This window comes from Lycorma delicatula, chromosome 6, assembly GCF_047948215.1.
Source record: "Lycorma delicatula isolate Av1 chromosome 6, ASM4794821v1, whole genome shotgun sequence".
NCBI lineage: Eukaryota > Metazoa > Arthropoda > Insecta > Hemiptera > Fulgoridae > Lycorma > Lycorma delicatula.
The window spans coordinates 55,268,928-55,287,301 of NC_134460.1; the positions used below are offsets into that span (position 1 = coordinate 55,268,928).

Sequence of the window (18,374 nt, forward strand, 5' to 3'; positions counted from 1 at the left end):
TTAAAGAAGAATTGAACTGCTTAATTTTGTAGTTTGTTTTTTGAAGTTGTATTTTTTGGTTTATTCTTCCTAAATTGTTTAGGATTTTGTCTTGATTTTTCCTTTGTGAATACTAGTGTTGCATGTTTGCGGCTCGACCAGGATATTGAGAGACTAACAAACTAAAAATTTCTTATAAATAAAATTTATTACCCTAAAAAAGTAATAGTAAATAATAAACAACAGTAACAACAAGAATAATGATAATACTGATAATAATAATAATAATAATAATAAATATGTGACACAGAAAATAATTAAAATAAGGACAAGATTTGTTTAAAGACAGTTAAGTTACAAAAACCACAATACAGTCCAATTTACTAAAAATATTACAATGATTACTAATATTAATACCTAATATTGCATTAATAACAAGAAAATTAAAGTACACAATTCAATTCTCTGCAAATATTATTACTTTTACTGTTTACAGAGGAACTACTCTAAACTTTATGAACGAGTGTATACACTACTGTTTTAACAATAACTTACCCAACAGCTAACTGCATTGTGATGTACTCTTCACTCATTGTTAATACACCCTTACTGATATTGCAGTCACCGAAACTACGCCGAACATGACTTTGCAGCACTACTCACTTAACTACTAACCATTTATGCTGATCCTGGCAGTATTTATAATCCCTGACCTGCAGAAGGAGTACTCGCCTCATTCCTTAACTGTTGAAACATGATAACTTTACTCATCCTCGCCCTTACGTTCTCCCATAAATTCTTATTCCAGTCTGGTAACCCTTCTCGTTGGATAACAGCTGTTGGAAGTGCCATTGTCTGTATTGTTGTACAAAAACATTGTTAAACAGACCTGTTAGCTTGAGAAAGGAATCCCTTTTAGTTCCTTCTGGATTCTTGCTTTCATTTTTTTTTGTCATACTTTCTTCTTTATTGGAAGAAATCTGTTACACTGGTTCGTTATGTTTGTCCTGTTAAAATAGATAAGTACTAGATGTAGAGAAATGTCTGCAAGTTCAGTTTGTTCTGTAATCTGAAAAATATGATATATTGTGTTAGTTTACCCTTCAGCCGTAATATTTTCAAATTCTTATGATAACCTCTTATTTATATTTTCTTCTTGTAATTTGTTTATTTTTTAGTCTTTTCCTGTATTAATTAATTTATAGACTGAAAAACTATTAATATATTGACCATTTTGATAAAAATAACTTTAATATAATTAAAGATTAAAAAAAGCTTTTTTTAACTCATTGTTTGTAAGATTTTAAGTTTTCTGTTTCAAAAACCTACTGCTTAAAATTATTTTTATCTTAATTCATCATATATGTTGAAACATGTTTGAAAATATATACAAATTTTATTTTTATAAAAAAAGTCTTGAGTGTACATTTTTTGGTGTACTGGTTATCGATTACAATTTGAACAAAGGATTCAGGTGATTGTTAAGAAGTGAGAAATTACATGAAAAAAAATTCCCATATCAAATTTTAATTACCCATCTGTTAAAGGAGCAAAATAATTTTAGTTAAATACTAAGGTGAGCACCAATATGCTAAATTTCTCACCTGTCATGCTAAATAGCTAAAAAAAATTTTAATTTTATCATTAGTTGTCTGTTTTAGAAATGGACTTGGAAGAAGAATTCTTGCTTTATGAAATAGGAAAAGTTGATCTTTCTAATGTAATTTTATTCTATAAAGCTTATTTTCAATAAGTACTGCAGTAAAAATATGCTACTGTGTATTCTTTTGATAGAATTTTTTTTGTTACATTATTAGGGATGGTAGGTATGGTATTCCACAGATAAAAAAGAACTACTCCAGCATTTGTGTGAAATTCAGAGAAAATTCTTTAAACAGAGTAGTCTTTAAAAGGTATATGAAATTCATGATACAGGACAAAAATAAGGGCTTCTTTTCATAAATATAGGCCTGGCTGTTATTCGTTTTTCAGTTATGGTTCTCAGATTTTGTTGAAATATAAGAAAAAGTGATATAATTCTGTTTTTAAACGAAGGTTTTAAAAATTCTACTTTTATAAAAAATAAATAGATTGACCAGAATTTTGGATTTTTTTTAATTATAAAAGTGTGCTTCTTTGTATCTTTTAATGTATACTTTTTCTTATGAATTATTTAAATATTATTTTAAACCAAATACTAAGAAAATATTCCAGTAAATAATTTGATGCATTCCAAATAAATATTTTATGAATATTACAAAAAATAAGAAACTGACAAACTTTTATGAATTTGTGATTTAACCTTTTCTTAACATCTAAAAATATTTAAAAAGTTTGTTTAAGAACTGAAAATATTGCATAAAAAATTTATTTGATTTACTTTGAATGAAAAAAAAAAAAGATTAGCTGCAATTCTGAACAAATCTTTTATTGAAGGATTGTATTAATTACCATATATTTCATAATGTGTTTTTGATAAATTATTTATTATTTTTTTAATATGTGTTTGAAGATAAGATTTCAGAGAATAATTTGATGTAAATAATTAAAATAGCATTTTTAGTAGTAAGGGATGCTATTTATGAAAAATACTTCGTTAAATTTTACCCTGGATGTTGTCACTCTGAAGGGAGGAAGAGCTGTTTGTTGAAAATATTACTGAGATGAATTTACTCCTGTTTAATTTACTTTTGTCATTAGTAATTGAGTTGTTTCAGACAACCTGGACTTAGTTAATTGACTTTCAGATACCTCATTTTATGTCATGTCCATTATTTATGTAGTTCTACAGTTGATTAGTATGTTAATGCGCCAAATTAAATAGTATAATTTATTAAATATAAATAATTAATTCTAAATAGTAATCATGCAAATAATAAATTATTAAGGCAGTGGCAAACTATAAATTTTATATATTAACTAACGTGCGAATGTTCAATTCATAATATTGCACACGTTTGTGCAGGTTGATAACTGATATTTTTCTATTTGACATTATATATTGAAAATAAAAATGCACTAATCTATGTGAACTAGAGAGAGCTAAGAAGATTACAATAGTTTGTTTGATATTTACTGGGTTGCTCTGGATTAAGATGCATTTAATTGGCTTTTGACTGAGACTGCATAAGACTTGCAAACTTTTGTGAGTAAAGTTACAAAGAAAAATTGATTTTTTCAGAATATATTGTAGAGCTTGAATATTTTTATTACTTTCATTTTAATTTTGTTTAATTTGTTTCAGGGTCGAGTTGTGAGATTTTATAATGCAGGATGATGATGCTTCTTACTCGAAAAATAATAAAATCAACCTTTGCATACAGATGTACATGGCACATGAACTTATAAAGATGGAAGTGAGATTCATTTGATGGGTGCTTTTTAAATTTTGTTAAATACATGTATATTTACAAATACTACTTCTGTATAGTTATTTGGTATATTATTTATAGTATTTATTAATAGGATTTGTTTTTTTAATTTTATTTACTTATGCTGTTAAGTTTAGTATCTTTTAATTCATTTTTTTTTTATTATTTATTTCAGTAATTTTATATTATATTTTATGGAGGACTGTATTCTATGATCTGATTTGCTGTGCTTCAAGAATTTGTATAACAAATTAGAAGCAAGTTTACTCCCTAAAAAAAAAATACAAATTGTTAAAAATTATTATACATGTTTAAGAAGTACAATTAGAAAATTTGTACTTCTTTAAGCAATAGTATATTAGCTATTTTGATTGTGTAACAAAGTTTATTGTTGCTGTTGTTAGGTAATTTTAAATTTAGTGGGAGAATATTAAGAAATCAAACATGGTTATTCTTTTCTATTTAAGATTGTTTATTCCATTTTTTTATAATAGTTGTAATGAATGATACAGAGTTCAGTCTTTATTTAATTTTTAATGAATGTCATAAAGTTAAAATATCATAATCAAGAAAACAAATTAACAAAATATTAAAATTTTTTAAATAAAATAGGAATTTATTGGATATATATGTGGAAGATTAGATTCAGAGGGAAGATGTGACATCTTTTTAGGTTTTTTTAGTATTTGATTTTTATTTTCTTTTATGTATTTATTAATTTTTGCCTTCAGCAAGATTCATTACCATGTTGTTTGTTTTAACACAAACTTACTTTTTAGTAACTACCGGTGTATTTAGATATTTTAATTTGTAGTGAGAGTATTAAGGAGGTAAAAGTTGAAGTGAAAGTGAGAATACAGAAGGATTTTGTAATCAATAAAGTAGTAACGAATTGAATCGCAAGTTTGAAATTCAGGCGGTCAAGTATTTGGATGAATTGTTTTTCAGCATTACTTAATTTTGTGATGTGAAATTTTGAGAAATGTTTAATTCTTTTAAAAATGTAAGGGTTTTTTCCCTTACTTTTAAAAAATTTGTCCTGTAACTTTCTGTAACTTAGGGTAACAAAGTACAGACATTCAGCTTAAGAAAGACAATTTGGCAGGTAAATATAGATTTTTTTTGGAATTGTTTTCCTGTATATCCTGTACAGTAAAGCATTTTCCCTTCTGCATGGTGTATCTTGCTGAAAATGGTCAGTGTGTAGTGATTTTAGGCAGTGTTTGTTGGTTTTTCTGTTTCATTGAATTTATAACTGGTTCTGAATTTGTAATATTAGCTACTGTTACAGGTATGATCTAAGTATTTATTTAGAGGATTTAAAAAAAAAACAAAAAAAAACACTTTTAAATTTATTTAATAATTAATTATTTTATGAAGTAGTGAATCCATTATAATTTTTTGTATTGTCATTAAATGCATGCAAAATGTATTAACAGATGATGGCTTTTAATGATTCATTTTCTTCATTTTCTTGTGATGTGTTATTAGTAAGCTTCCAATCTGTGACAAATAAAAACAATGCATAGTGCATTTTATTCCTTTGAATTTCCATTAAGAAACATGCTAGTATAAAATTTTTTTTAACTAAATTAAATTATTTTTTTCTATTATAGTTTATATTGGTTATGGTTGGGATTTATATTATATTTCAATGGAAGGTTCATTCAGAAAGTAGATGTAGTGTTTCCAAAAAGGCTGCTAGTGTACTTTCACCTATACTTAGAAATAATTTTTGATTTATGGTTTGTTTTGTATATTTTAACTGCCAAATCCATTGAAAATCTGCCAACTGTTAAATATGGTCTGTATTTAGTAAAGTTTACAGTAACAGTGCAGTGGATTGATGATGGGAATGTGAGAAAATATGTTTAATGAAGGATAAGAGATGTACATGATGCAAAGATTGAGTGTCCATCTATTATGATAATTTGCTGCACTTAAAAACGTTAATCCTAATAAGAGTAGACAGTTATGATTTTGTCACTTTCTGGTAATTTTTTGCAAATTTTAAAGAACATATTTATATAGAATTGTGATGTAGTTAAAAATATAAAGTCATACTCATGCTGTATATCTAAAATGCTCTTTAGAACCACAAAAATACTGACTCAGCAGTGCTTTCGCTTTCCTCAACATAATACAATTGAAAATAATGATGAAAATTAGAAGTAAAAAACTGTTGTGAAAAAACAATTTTATAAAAAGAGACACAGCTTGAAAGTATAGAATCAGATAGCCACGTAGCTTATATTGTTAGTGTAACTGTAACAAGCAAATATTCGTTATGAATCTGACTGGGCCACTTTGAAAATTTTGAAATAACATATTGGAAAATTAGACTGTAAATTAATTTGGAAATAAAAGAAAATACAAAATTTAGTTTTTTAAATAAATTAGAACCTCAGGTTGATGGAACCACTTAAAAAAACTTATAGTACAGTTATCAAACCTACTTTTTGTGAAATTTGTAATTTGTTTTATCAGTGAAATTAAATAAACAAATTAAAGTCTAGTTAACATAAAGTGTCAAGGTATCTGAACTATTAGAAAAACTCTTGAGAGTGCTTATACCAATATCTATGTGCACTAAATTAATCCTAATTTACCAGTTTTCTAAAATTTACTTTTATTTATCATAACCTTATTTTTCAAACAAATTAAGTTGAAAAAAGGCAATAAATAAAAACTTAATTAGCTTGCTAAAAGGCTTATTTAATATTGGTACAAATTGAACTTCTACAAGAACTTTAACTACAATTATTCTCTGATCTGTTATCTTAATATCAATAGAAGAGACTCAATTACATCAGCTAATTTAAGGTCAATGAGTGCATGCATGTGTGTTAGATAAGTTGTTAGTACAGGTGATTCTGAATTGAACAGCGATCTTTTGGGAGATGGTTCTGTAGCCAAAAATAAGAAAAAAAGTTTCATATAAACATATGTCAGAAAATAGTTCGTTAGCAGTTTCAGCTCAGGAAACATTTAGCCCTGCTTCTGCTCCCTCTGAAATTAAACTGTACTGAAATTCTTGGGGTACAAATCAAGGAGTAAATTTGGTGTTGCCTTATGGCTATTGATTTTTAGAAATTGAATAAAAGTGGTCTCAGACCTTCTTACTTGGGGTTTAAGAAACACGGGGTATAATGAAAAAGGTTTTATCAGAAAATACACATTTTCAGATTTGTAATAAAATAACTTTGTTTATTTATCAGTAAACAAATAAAAATTTCTAATTAACTTTATAGAGAATTTAATTCTTAGAAAATTGATGATGAAAATATTGTCTATTAAAATTGAACACAAATTGAGAAGTTCAATTTTAATTGGCACAAAACACCCAAACTGGATCGGAAAAGTGATATGATTTTAAACTGAACATTTACGTACAAATGCTAAAAAGTATAAATAGTTCTGAAAGACATCCTTCTAAAACAAATAATTATTATTTTTTTTGGCACAAACATCTCTCAACTGAATATTCAAATTCTATACACTAAACTTAATTGTTGATCAGCTGTTATAGCCAACCTATGAAAAAATAAAACTTTTTAATATGCTTTAAAAGGATATTTCTCAAATTTATTTATATATTTTTTATCATTTTTATATGATTATTCTGTTTCTGATCCAGTTTGTGTGTTTTTTTTTCTAATAAAGGGAAGTCATGGGATGACTACCCATGACTTAGACATGGGATGTCTAATAAATGTACCTAAATTTGGGCAAATTAACATGGAAACGATAGGATCCTATCTTTTCCATGTTAATTTGCCCAAATTTAGGTACATTTTCCTGGAATTATAACAGATATTGGCCTAATTTTTATTTTATTTTCTTTTGAAAAAAATTGAAATTTTTTGAATTTACCAACATTTTTTACAAAAAAATTTGTTTCAGCCAAAATTGTTTTGAAATAGTAGGAATTTTGCATATCCCCCTGTTTAAAATGTGAAGCTAGTTGTAACGAATAAAATAAAAAAAAAATTGGAAATATCTTCAACAATTCTTCAGAAAATTGTACTTTTACATTGAAAAACGTATTTTCAGAAAACACAGTTTAAGATAACACTAAGGTAAAATATAAGTTAATCTTACTTTCAGTACATGTATGCTCCAAATGATGGATTATTTGGGTCATCTTGCTCTTTAAAGGATTCTTTCTTGCTAATTTATTTTTCTGACGACAAAATTTTAATTTTCTTGAATTGCCTTTTCAGCATTTTTGATTCTGACCTGATACATGGTTTTCATTCTTTGTATGCAGTTTGACCTAGATTAAATATCCAGCTTTTTTAATAATTCACTTTTTACTATATTTCATGTATTAAACGTGGCAGTTGCTTCATACACACCTAATTCTAAAGTTGTTTTTAAAACAAACATTGACTTTGGGACATGTGACCAAATTACATTTTTGAGAGATTCTCTGTGTCCCATCAAGAAGAAGTTGTGGGTCAGCTTTCTTTAAAAATGTCGAGTCTATGTTCATTATGGTCATATCTTTAATTGTTAGGTGTGGGTTTTTGATACTTGCTCCAACTGTCTAGACCTTTCGGGCTTAAATGATGTGCAAGTGATTCATTATTGGAGCCAAGATGAGGATATTCTGTCCACACAGCCTGTTTAACGTCCTTCAAACTGGATGTATTCCGTCGAATAGCTAGACCGTACTAGGTTTGAATTTCATTAATAGCAGAATTTGTGAGTCACCCACGACCTCCTATCGTTTTTCCATTTGAAAGTGGAGTTTTCCCCATTTTATTTTAAGTTTTCTAAGACAACTGCCCATATGTTTTTGAATATGGCCCAGACACTCTAATTTTTTTTACTGAATAATCTGGGCTATATTATTCTGCTGCCAGAACAGATGAAAAGGCGAACACTGTCTCTGTCTCTTAGGTAATATTTATACTTGATATTGTACATTTCTTGTGATGACCAGAACAGATCAACAATACCTGCTACCTCCATTCTACCACTAACTCCCCTATAGTTAGCCACTGCTATGGCAGTTACAACACAATTCAGAGATGAGTAATCTCTATGTTGTCATGATTCATCAAAGGTTGCTTTTATTCAATTTCTCAGATAAAAAATCATGAGGAAGCATCAGATTTACTCTTCGATTTGTACCCCAAGAATTTTAATATAGTTTAATTTCACAGAGGGAGCAGAATGCAGGGCTAAGTGTTTCGTGAGCTAAAACTCTCTAACGAACTGTTTTCTGACCTATGTTTATATGAACTTTTTTCTTATTTTTAGCTGTAGAATTATCTCTAGTTGAAGTGAAGGTATTATTAGTAATTACAAAGATATTCTAAAATTCTTAATTTAATTAGGTAAAAATTTACCAGGAGTATGACGATTTTTACAATTTGCAGAATTCCAGCTTTGAACAATTCCATTCTTGTTGAAATTTATTTTTTTATGCTTTTTTTGTCAGATTAAAAAAAAACTTATTTATTTAAATATACTAACCTTTAAAAATATTATCAAAAAACAAAATTTTTTTGAAGATTATATGATAAATGACAGACATGTAGTGAAAAACATATTTTAATAAATCTGTATAATATTCATCCAAATTTTTATCATGTTCTAATACATGTTTTTTATTGTATTCAAGATTTATTTTCTTATTGTAATGTTCTAATAAAATTGAAAATGCATATTTATTTTTATACACAAATGCAAATATATATCACAACTATTTTTTTAAGCTGATAACATGAAATTTAAAAAATGCTTATTTAAAAAGTTGCTAATAAATAAAGTGGTAAAATATTACAGCATTTTTATTTGTCTGGAATAATAGTGTTGTTTTATTTTGACTCTATTTCATTGTACTATTGGTACTATTATTAGTGTTAATAAAATATTTCTTGTTTGTAAACTCTCATTGATGCTGATTTCTTTGTTACCATTCTCAGATTTTATTTTAATAGAATGTGTTGCAGTAATTTTACCTTAACCAATTTTATCATATTGCAATTTCTGTAACATGATGGTTGGCATTAAGTTCTGCTATAAAGAGATGTTATAAAAAGAAAACAATTCTTCCCATTTCTGAACTACTTAATGCGTTATGATTGAATGTAATAACTATAAATTATAATAAAAAATAACCTATTTTTAGAAATATTTCTTGATTATACAAAATTTTTAAAAAGAAAACCCATTTGGTCTCAATTAAAATAATAAATAGTGTTTACTAACCCTACATCTGATGGTTTCATAACATATGAATTATCAGGAGGATGAACATCATGTCTGCAATCATTGAGCCTGAAGGAGTGAAAGTGGCTAGTTAGTTATCTGATGTTTGTTCTGACGTCAATAAAATGTTAGCTGCAAATATCATGAAAAGCTCTAGGGTAGAACCTAAAACCATCAGCAAATCCTTTCCTTTTTGATTGATGGGTAAGGATAAGTGTCTCTGAGCTGAAAAAAGGACTGTTAAGTAAAGTAGATTCTTAGTCCTTTAGGTCAGGGATTAGGTGTAGAGTCAACAGTCCTATCATATAAAAAATTAAATTTTACAGAGAGGTCTAAAAAAAATGAAAACATTATTTTTTCAATGTGCAGGGTCTCAAAACATTGAGAAGTCATTCATATTTCCTTGATACTGTAGTACTTCATCAGTCAGTCAGCTAAAACTTTATTGTATAACTTTGTTTCTTTGACTTACTGATAACTATTAATGATCATTTTCCAGTATCTGACATAATCAGAAACTAAAAGTGAAATTTATTTTGTTGACATTTTTCCACAATTAAGATATTCTCCTTTAAATTACAGTATTTATAAAAGTACTACTTTAATAAAGCAGTACACTTCCTCGTAATAAATTTTATGCTGTATAGTTTTTATAAAAACCCAGATTTCAGATCAACAGTAATTTAAAATACTCAAATTAACATTTCCCACTTATTTTCTTAAAAAATTATTACATTGATGTTTAAACTTTTTCAAATCATTAATACTTTTAAAATATTGGAAGGCTAATTTTTTAGCAAAGAATTTGGTTTTTTTTCTCAACAATATTGTATTTACTGGAAAATTTTAATCCGCATTTTCAGTTAAAATCATTGTAGAAAAAAAAATCATCATTAGAATCATTGTTATCATTCGTAGAATTAATTCAATTTGAATTTTAAAGAGGCTCTTGGATAAAAAAGCTATGAAACATTAAGACAAAGCTAAAAACAAAAACAAAAGATACGAGGACGGTTCAGAAAGTAACCTTTGTTTGACTAAATAAAAAACTTGCATAGGTAAAAATATTTTATTATATTCAACTTAAAACTACAGCTTTTAATTATTTTTCAACATAGTTGCCATTTAAATTCAAACATTTGTCTTAGCGTTTCATTAATTCACAAATACCTTCATCATAAAATTCAGCTGCCTGGGTACCTAGCCAACCTTTCATGGCATTTTTGTAGTTTATTGTCATTGTCATCGTTATCACTGAAGTGCTGCGAGGCAAGCCATTTCTTCATGTGAGAGAAAGTTTAAAATCGCTAGGCACAAAGTCTGAGCTGTAAAGGGATGATCAAAAATGCCCCATTGGAGTTGATTCAGAAGTTCTTGAGTTCTTCAAGCAGTAAATGTATGCAGAAAAACAACACCAGTTTGCAGCATACTGCAATGTTTGTTGTGAATGGCTCACCTAAGTTTCTTCAAAGTTTCACAGTATACTGCTGAAGTAATTGTCTTCCCACGTTCCGTATAATTGACTAGAACTCCTCACTTAGCATCCCAAAAAACCATAGCTATAACCTCCCTCGCTGACAAAGTTTGGCAGGCTTTCTTTGGCTTGCAGAGAACTGATATGACCCAAGGCCATCGACTGTTTGTATCCACGTAGGCCTTCCAAGTTTTATCCCATCACAATTGTCTTCGAAACACATCATAGCATGAAAGGAAGTCTTAGGCAGAACCCATTTGTTTGGTTTGATGGATCTCTGTGAGCATTTTTGTAACCCACCAAGCACAGAACTTCTCGTAGCCTAATTTATCGTTCACTCTTTTACAAAACCGTATGAGAAATTTGTGGGAATTGTTCAAAAAGTTCAGAGATGGTGAATCTTCACTTTTCACGCACTTTTTCATCAATTTCACTGACAATATCATCACTCACAACAGAAGGCCTTCCATTCTTCTCTTCTACATGGATGTTTGTCTGTACATTTTAAATAAAATTGGACCCATTGCCGCACTGTACCGTCACTTAACATTTGGACCGTACACAACTGACAATGGATGTCTGCTGCAAAACATTTTGTGCCCAATGAAATCTTATGAAAGCACACACCTGGCATATTGCAGGATTTTTTATTGCAATGCTCATATTTTTTAGGTTATAACAAGCAAACTGGCTAAAGTTTGTGGCAGACTGACACAGCTGGAAGCGCACTGATTCAGAGGGTATGCTGATTTGTCAGTGGCGGTACCACTAATGTTACTATTAGCACTACGCTACAGTGGAGGTTAGTTTCCGAACTGCCCTCGTAATATAGAGATGTAAAGACAAATCTATATTGTACACAGTCACTTTTCAAACTACGGAGAAATTGTTAAATAAACTGTTTTTAATTTTTTATTTTTTATTTAGGTGTATAATTTTGTATAAAATATATTGCTAAGAAGGATTATAAGTAACTCACTTGATAGTGTGGTCCCCTTCTTTGATTTAGAATGAAACAGATGAGGACTTCTACCTCATAAAAAAAAACTATTTCTTGCTGTGGTTGCTGTATGTAATAAAATTGTAAATGATTATATTTTTATGTGGCTCAGTGCTGTTGCTTCTGCAAGAGTACAATTATGTACATTTGCTGCAAAAGAGAAAATATATTTCTCTAATATAGGAATAAGAAAGGGAAATATTATCACTAGATTTAATTTTCAGAATAGATTTCTATGACTGCATTTATTAAAATATAAACAGTATTATATGTCCTAATATTTATGTTGATATATTTATAGTCTAAAAACTGTATTTATAGTCAGATAAATGGGAAAATTGTAATTATGTAGTCAGCCTGTCGCTAAACATAAAACTGCAAATGATGAAAGATTGTGTACATGAAATAGGCATTTCATTACAAAACCAAAAAACTGACTAATGTGTTATTAACTGCTGCCTCTTTGCTGTACTGCTACGAACCTGATAAGCACACACGTGTTTTCCTTGTAAATTCAGTTTTTTTTCTAAATTGTTGTAGCCCAACAGGCCGGTCTAGTGGTTAATTTGTTGTAAATCAGTTTACAGTTGATTTTCAAAGTCAGATTCAAATTCTTGTTAAAAATTAGTTGCTTTTATACGTATCTGAATTCTAGATAGTGAATACCGGTGTAATTTGTTGGTTGGAGTTCAGTTAACCACACGTCTCAGGAGTGATTGGCCTGAGTCTGTTCAAGACTACACTTCATTTACATTGTACATATCATCCGTATCTCATTGGTTGTGGGTGAGGAGTTGCTTATTGTTCACTAGTTAAACAGACTGCATTGTAATATTAGGGGAAAAAAAAGAAAAGTGTTGTCTGTTTGACCTACTTGCTTTACTTCGTTTTAGTATATTTTTTTCTGGAAAGATTAAAGTGTTTAATTTCAGATTTGTTTCATTTATCAGTGTGCTGCTAGGGTTGATTATTTAACTCATTAGTAATGAGTTCAGTTTTTCCTTACACAATGCTTATCATTAAATTTTCTAAACCTCAGATGTAAAACTTTGTATAAAAAAGAAACTTTTGTATGTAATAAAGTGTAAAAAATCACACCTATTTTATCAAAAAATTTTAATTTATAGTTTCTATATAATATTATCCTACGAGTAATAAAAACAATTTTAAAAATTAATATGCAATTACTCTAAATTTGTGTAAAAACACTAAGAGTGTAATTAGTATTAGTATGCTGTAATGCTAAATACATGGTGCACAATAAAAATCATATAATTTTTAAAATTATATTAATGAAATGGAATTGAAATTGATGGATTTATTTACCAAACTTTGTTCTGCTTAAAAAAAGTATAAATACATGAGCCATATGGATTTGAATCTTTTTCAAAAATGATGATACTTTTTCAGTTCAAAAATTGTGCATTTAATTTGTATTTAGTCCTATTTCATGTAAACTAAATATATACAATCTAAAACTAATGCCTTATTTCTGGTTAAACTTATAGATTTCTAAGAACTGATCTTGTTACTATAATACCTGTGCATTTATAATATCTAACAATTATATTATTAAAAATGATCAATTACATTTTTCTCCGAGAATATCATGAGATGATTTTCCTTCCTGTAAAGTCTATCCTTTTTTAATAACGCATCCACTTAGCCTTAGTCCTGAAGAATTTTTTGATTACATTTTCTCTAATTATTGCAAATTTATTATTTTTAGCAGGTAAAAATGTCCAAAAAAATTTGTGGTACCCATTTTTGAAAAAAACAACGTCTCCTACAGGAGACTTAAATTAATTTTATTTTAATTGTCAGCTATTTATAAAAGAGAATTATTTTTCAAACATTTCAAGGGAAATCTGTAATAAGACAATTGTAGACTATTATAAAATGTATTTATTTAGAAAAAAATATAAAATTAAAAATAATAATTTGAGATTGTACATTTTTTATTTTGGATTCTAGAGTTACAGAATATAGAATTAACAAATATTAAAATATTGAAACGTATTACAATAAATGGTACAACTGAAAACAATTTCTTTTCTTTTGTAGACATAAAAATACTTTGCATGAAGAACATCTGATTCTTGCATTGTTAGAACCACATCCAGATTGTTGACATTTGTTTTTTGTTGCAGAGGTAGGGAATTCTGGCATGTGATCATTATTTCTTGTCCTAAATGCATTCGCAGAATGAGGAACTGAGACTCTGTAGTGCTTCTGTTTTGATTCCATGTCAAGTTCTGCCTCCCTGTTGTTTAAATCATTAACTGCATCGATTAAATATTCTTCGATCTTCTCTCTATACTAGAGGTAGTCAAAAATGTCAGATTGACGCGTGTCTAGAGCTGCCTGATCAATCTTTAGTTGAAATAAATGTGACTGGCTGATTATCTAACCATAATACAAACTTATAATACAAACTTGACCATCACTATACACAGACTAACAGATTCTCATGCTATGATGTGCCATGTTTCTGCATGGTAATGTAAAATCATTACCATGTCAGTGTTTAATTTACTATCTTTAGGAATTATTAACTTTTATGTGATACCAATTGCTTGACATTCTATCTCAAATTACTAAAGTTCAGATACAGTAACCGATGTAAAAAATCTGATCAAATAAAGCATGATGGCAAAGTTTCTGTAAATTTTAGAACTGCCTTTCCTCTGACATCAAGCCCAGTGTTAGGATCTTCAGCCAAATGACCCTTTACATGATTAATAAAAAAATCTAGTTGAAAGTCCATCTGGAGCAGCAGCTATGAAAATTTTTATACCACAATGGTTTGGTTTATTTGAAATAAACTGCTTGGCAATTACCTATCCCCAAAAGGGGCATCTGTTCATCAATTGAAATATTTTGAGAGCGAGGATTTAGCTGGTAGCCATTACACACATACATTTAACAATGGGTGAAAATTTCCAAAATTTGCAAAAAAAAATTTCCAAAATTTGCTACTGTCCTTGGTTTGTTGAAGTACAATATATAGCGTAATAAATATATCTTGAGGTATACAACTTGCTGAGATATTCTTCAGAAGGTAAGTTAATCTGATTCATAGGAGGCTCCATATGTTCTGGCACAGGAGGGAATGAATTAAATTCCAAAATTTTCTTCTAAAAGAAGCATCTTCTTTGTGGTGGGCTTTTAGCTGTCACTGATAAGTTGACAGAACCATTTTCAGATGTGGTACAATAGTTAGCATCACTTAAAACATACATGTTTTAGATATTCATGTAATACAAATAGAAATTCACCCAATTTATTTATTGTAACAATTAAGTCGTGTTTATTGGTTGTTACATTATCTATAATTGATATTTGTTACTACTATATTTATCCACATAAGCCCTGCTACCGCAGAACCTGCAGGCTTCTTTTAAGATAAAATCATTTATTCCTATATACTTCAATAAATGGAAGATTTGGTATTAGTAAACAATAAACAACACTCAAGTTCACAGATTTAATGTTATAAATAATAAATAATTATTTGCAATTGCTAAGCTTTCCATTTAGTTACATTCTTTACTTTCGTGTCTATTTTCAGATCCAGAATTAAGACTCTTCCATCCTTCATTTTACTAGAGGATACCTTGAAATCTATCCATATTATTTGAAATTGAACACTTTTTAAAGCTTTTAATCATCAGCCCATTAGATATATTGTTGCATGCAATCAATATCTATTCACAGACCAAGGAGAGAGATGGTCTTTTAATTTGCCCAGTAAGTGTAAATGAATGATCATTGATAATCAAGAAGAATAAAATTCTTTCTTTAAAAGGCTTATTAATACATACATCTACAGGTTGAAAGAGAGAAGTTAATGCTACTGGAATAATTATTCAGAATTATTTTTTGATAGGGAATTGTTCACATTTTCAATTAAATGTCCCTGAAAGCTATTAAGCTATTGCTTATATTTTACTTTTTGCAAGCTTTTGTGGGTCTATGAAACCACACCAGTTTCAGTGATTCATGCATTAAATTAGTATCTATCCATGTATTTTCATTGCACTGAATAATTATCCCCTTTATGCAAAGTCTACTTTCATTTGAAAGTAGCAAAAGAGGAAGTTCTTTCCAGCTGCTAAAATGGCAAGCATAACTAATCTTTTTTTTTCATAATCACCAGTTTGAATAGAAACTCTTCTTTCTCCAATCAAACTTACAGCTGAATTCTGAGGCATTTCAAGTATACAGATGTCTGATCAGTGTTACCTATTTGTAATAGTTCAAAACTGAATTTTTATCTTCTTATAGTCAAACCAGATCTACACATACATTTTTGAAACCAACCTCTGCTAACTGTAAAATTGTCAATGTTACTTGCTAAAGCTATTTATTTTGCCTTTGTAATGCACATCTCTGTAGAAACTGCAAAATGTTTTCGTTTTATTCTTTAATAAATAAAGATAGTTCTTGCTCTAATTCGGGAAATTTATTGGATTTCAATACATGAAACAAGTGTCTTTTTGAAGAAGTGCCAAGCAATAAATCTTTTTTTTTTTGCCAATCTCAAATCCACGACTCATTAATGTCATTTTTTTTTTACTGACTGCTTGGTGACTGATAATTAAAGCCTCTTGACACAAGTTTTTAATTTTTTGGCAATGGTGAATTAAAGAAGTTTTTTTTTTGTTTGACTTTTAATCAAAAGATATTTAAAAAAAAAAAAGAGAAAAGTGACACTATTACAAGTTTGAAATCAACTGAGCGCTGAAAGGTAAATGAAAAGGATAAATGAAGTTCACTTGAAATGAATAAAACTAAAAACTGGAATGTAACGTTTTCCAGAAACTTTATTCACTCTACACATTTTGTTACAGAATAAAGAACTTACAATTGAGGTATACCCTTGTATACTCCTCTTCTAGTGGCAGAGGTGGGATATTATATTAAAATTCATCTTTGTTTGTGTTGTACTTGTTTTTGAAAAACTTCTCATAGTCAGTCATATAAGACGCTGAATTGTAAAATAATAATTAAATATAATATGTCGTTCAAGCAATAATAATTAAATCATTATAATGGTTCATATAAGACTAGCACTCCAACATTTTAAATAGGAATCATGAAAAATGTTGCAGGACTTATGTGAATAAATATGGTATATAACATGTTTTGTGTATATCAGTTCTTGACATATATATCAGTACATTTATATATTGCTTCAGGATTGTTAGAAGTCACTTGCATTAGAAATTGAAAAAAAAAAATTATTAGCTATACTTATATATATGTATAGTAAATATATTTAAAATGAATTCAGAGGTTGGTTACATCGAACAAAAATACAATGTAAGTGTAAGGTGTTTAAAAAAACCGGTAATGTGTTAATAAATATTGCTGAAAGTTCTTAAATTATGTATGAGAGCTATCTTTTCCAGAAGTTGAAGTAGTGGTCATCTAAAACAACTGAAAATCTAGTTATGGATATTTTTAAAATTTTTATAAATGGTACTTGATCATTTAATTTTACCATTTTTGTAATACAAAAATAGAAAGAAAAACCAATTGTTATAAAGTTAAATAAAAAAAATATATATAAATTATAAAAATTGCAGTAGAAATGAAAAGATGACAGTTATTTGTTTAAAAAAAATTGTGATGAAATTGTAATTTTGTTATTTTTTTGGTTGTATTTTTTATAAATATACATTTTTTTAATTTATAAAAAATACCACCAAAAGTACTAGTTTTTAATGAAGGTCTTTTTTAATTTTTAAAAAAATTAACTGTTACAAAACTTTTTATAATCATTATTTTTTATTAATGGGCTGTCGATGGTTATACATAGTCGTGGATGTAATAATCAAGGTATTAATAATATAGAAGTATATTATATCACCCTAAATATATTAGTAAATTATTAAAAAATAAGTTAGATTGACACACACACTCACATATATATATATATATATATATATATATATATGCATACACACACATACATATAGCACTATTTACTGTTAATAAAAATTAATTACATTATGACATTATGAAAAAAATAATTTTATTTTAACACACAAAATTACTTATTACTTTTCTATTAATAGTTTAACTAAAAAAGTTTCTAAAACTAAATTAAACATTGGTTTTTCTAACTGTTATTTAAGACTGCACAGATTCAAAAATATTACGAAAGACGAAGTATAAGTGTGATTGTTATATTTAAATATTTCTATACTTATTGCTCAATTAACGCAGAGAACAGTTGAAAATATGCTCAGACACCCAGTCTTTGGTGATGAATTTGTCACCAAGTGATTTTCATTTCTTGATCCATTCAAAAGAATGTATG

The 18,374-nt window shown here is 28.1% G+C and overlaps 1 protein-coding gene across 11 annotated transcripts in view; it reads left to right on the forward strand.

The window, feature by feature from the left end:
- Positions 1-12,870, forward strand: part of Pcmt (Protein-L-isoaspartate (D-aspartate) O-methyltransferase) — a 74,828-nt gene extending 61,958 nt beyond the window's left edge. For 7 of the 11 annotated variants that reach the window (XR_012756910.1, XR_012756908.1, XR_012756903.1 and 4 more), the window contains one exon: positions 3,224-12,870. Coding sequence is in view for 1 of the 11 variants with exons in the window: in XM_075369922.1 (XP_075226037.1) it covers positions 3,224-3,236 (13 nt within the window). In the remaining 10 variants the exon portion in view is untranslated. The remainder of the gene's footprint in view (positions 1-3,223) is intronic. The other 4 variants (XR_012756906.1, XR_012756907.1, XR_012756905.1 and 1 more) reach the window with 1 other exon arrangement.
- The last annotated feature ends 5,504 nt before the right edge of the window (positions 12,871-18,374 follow it).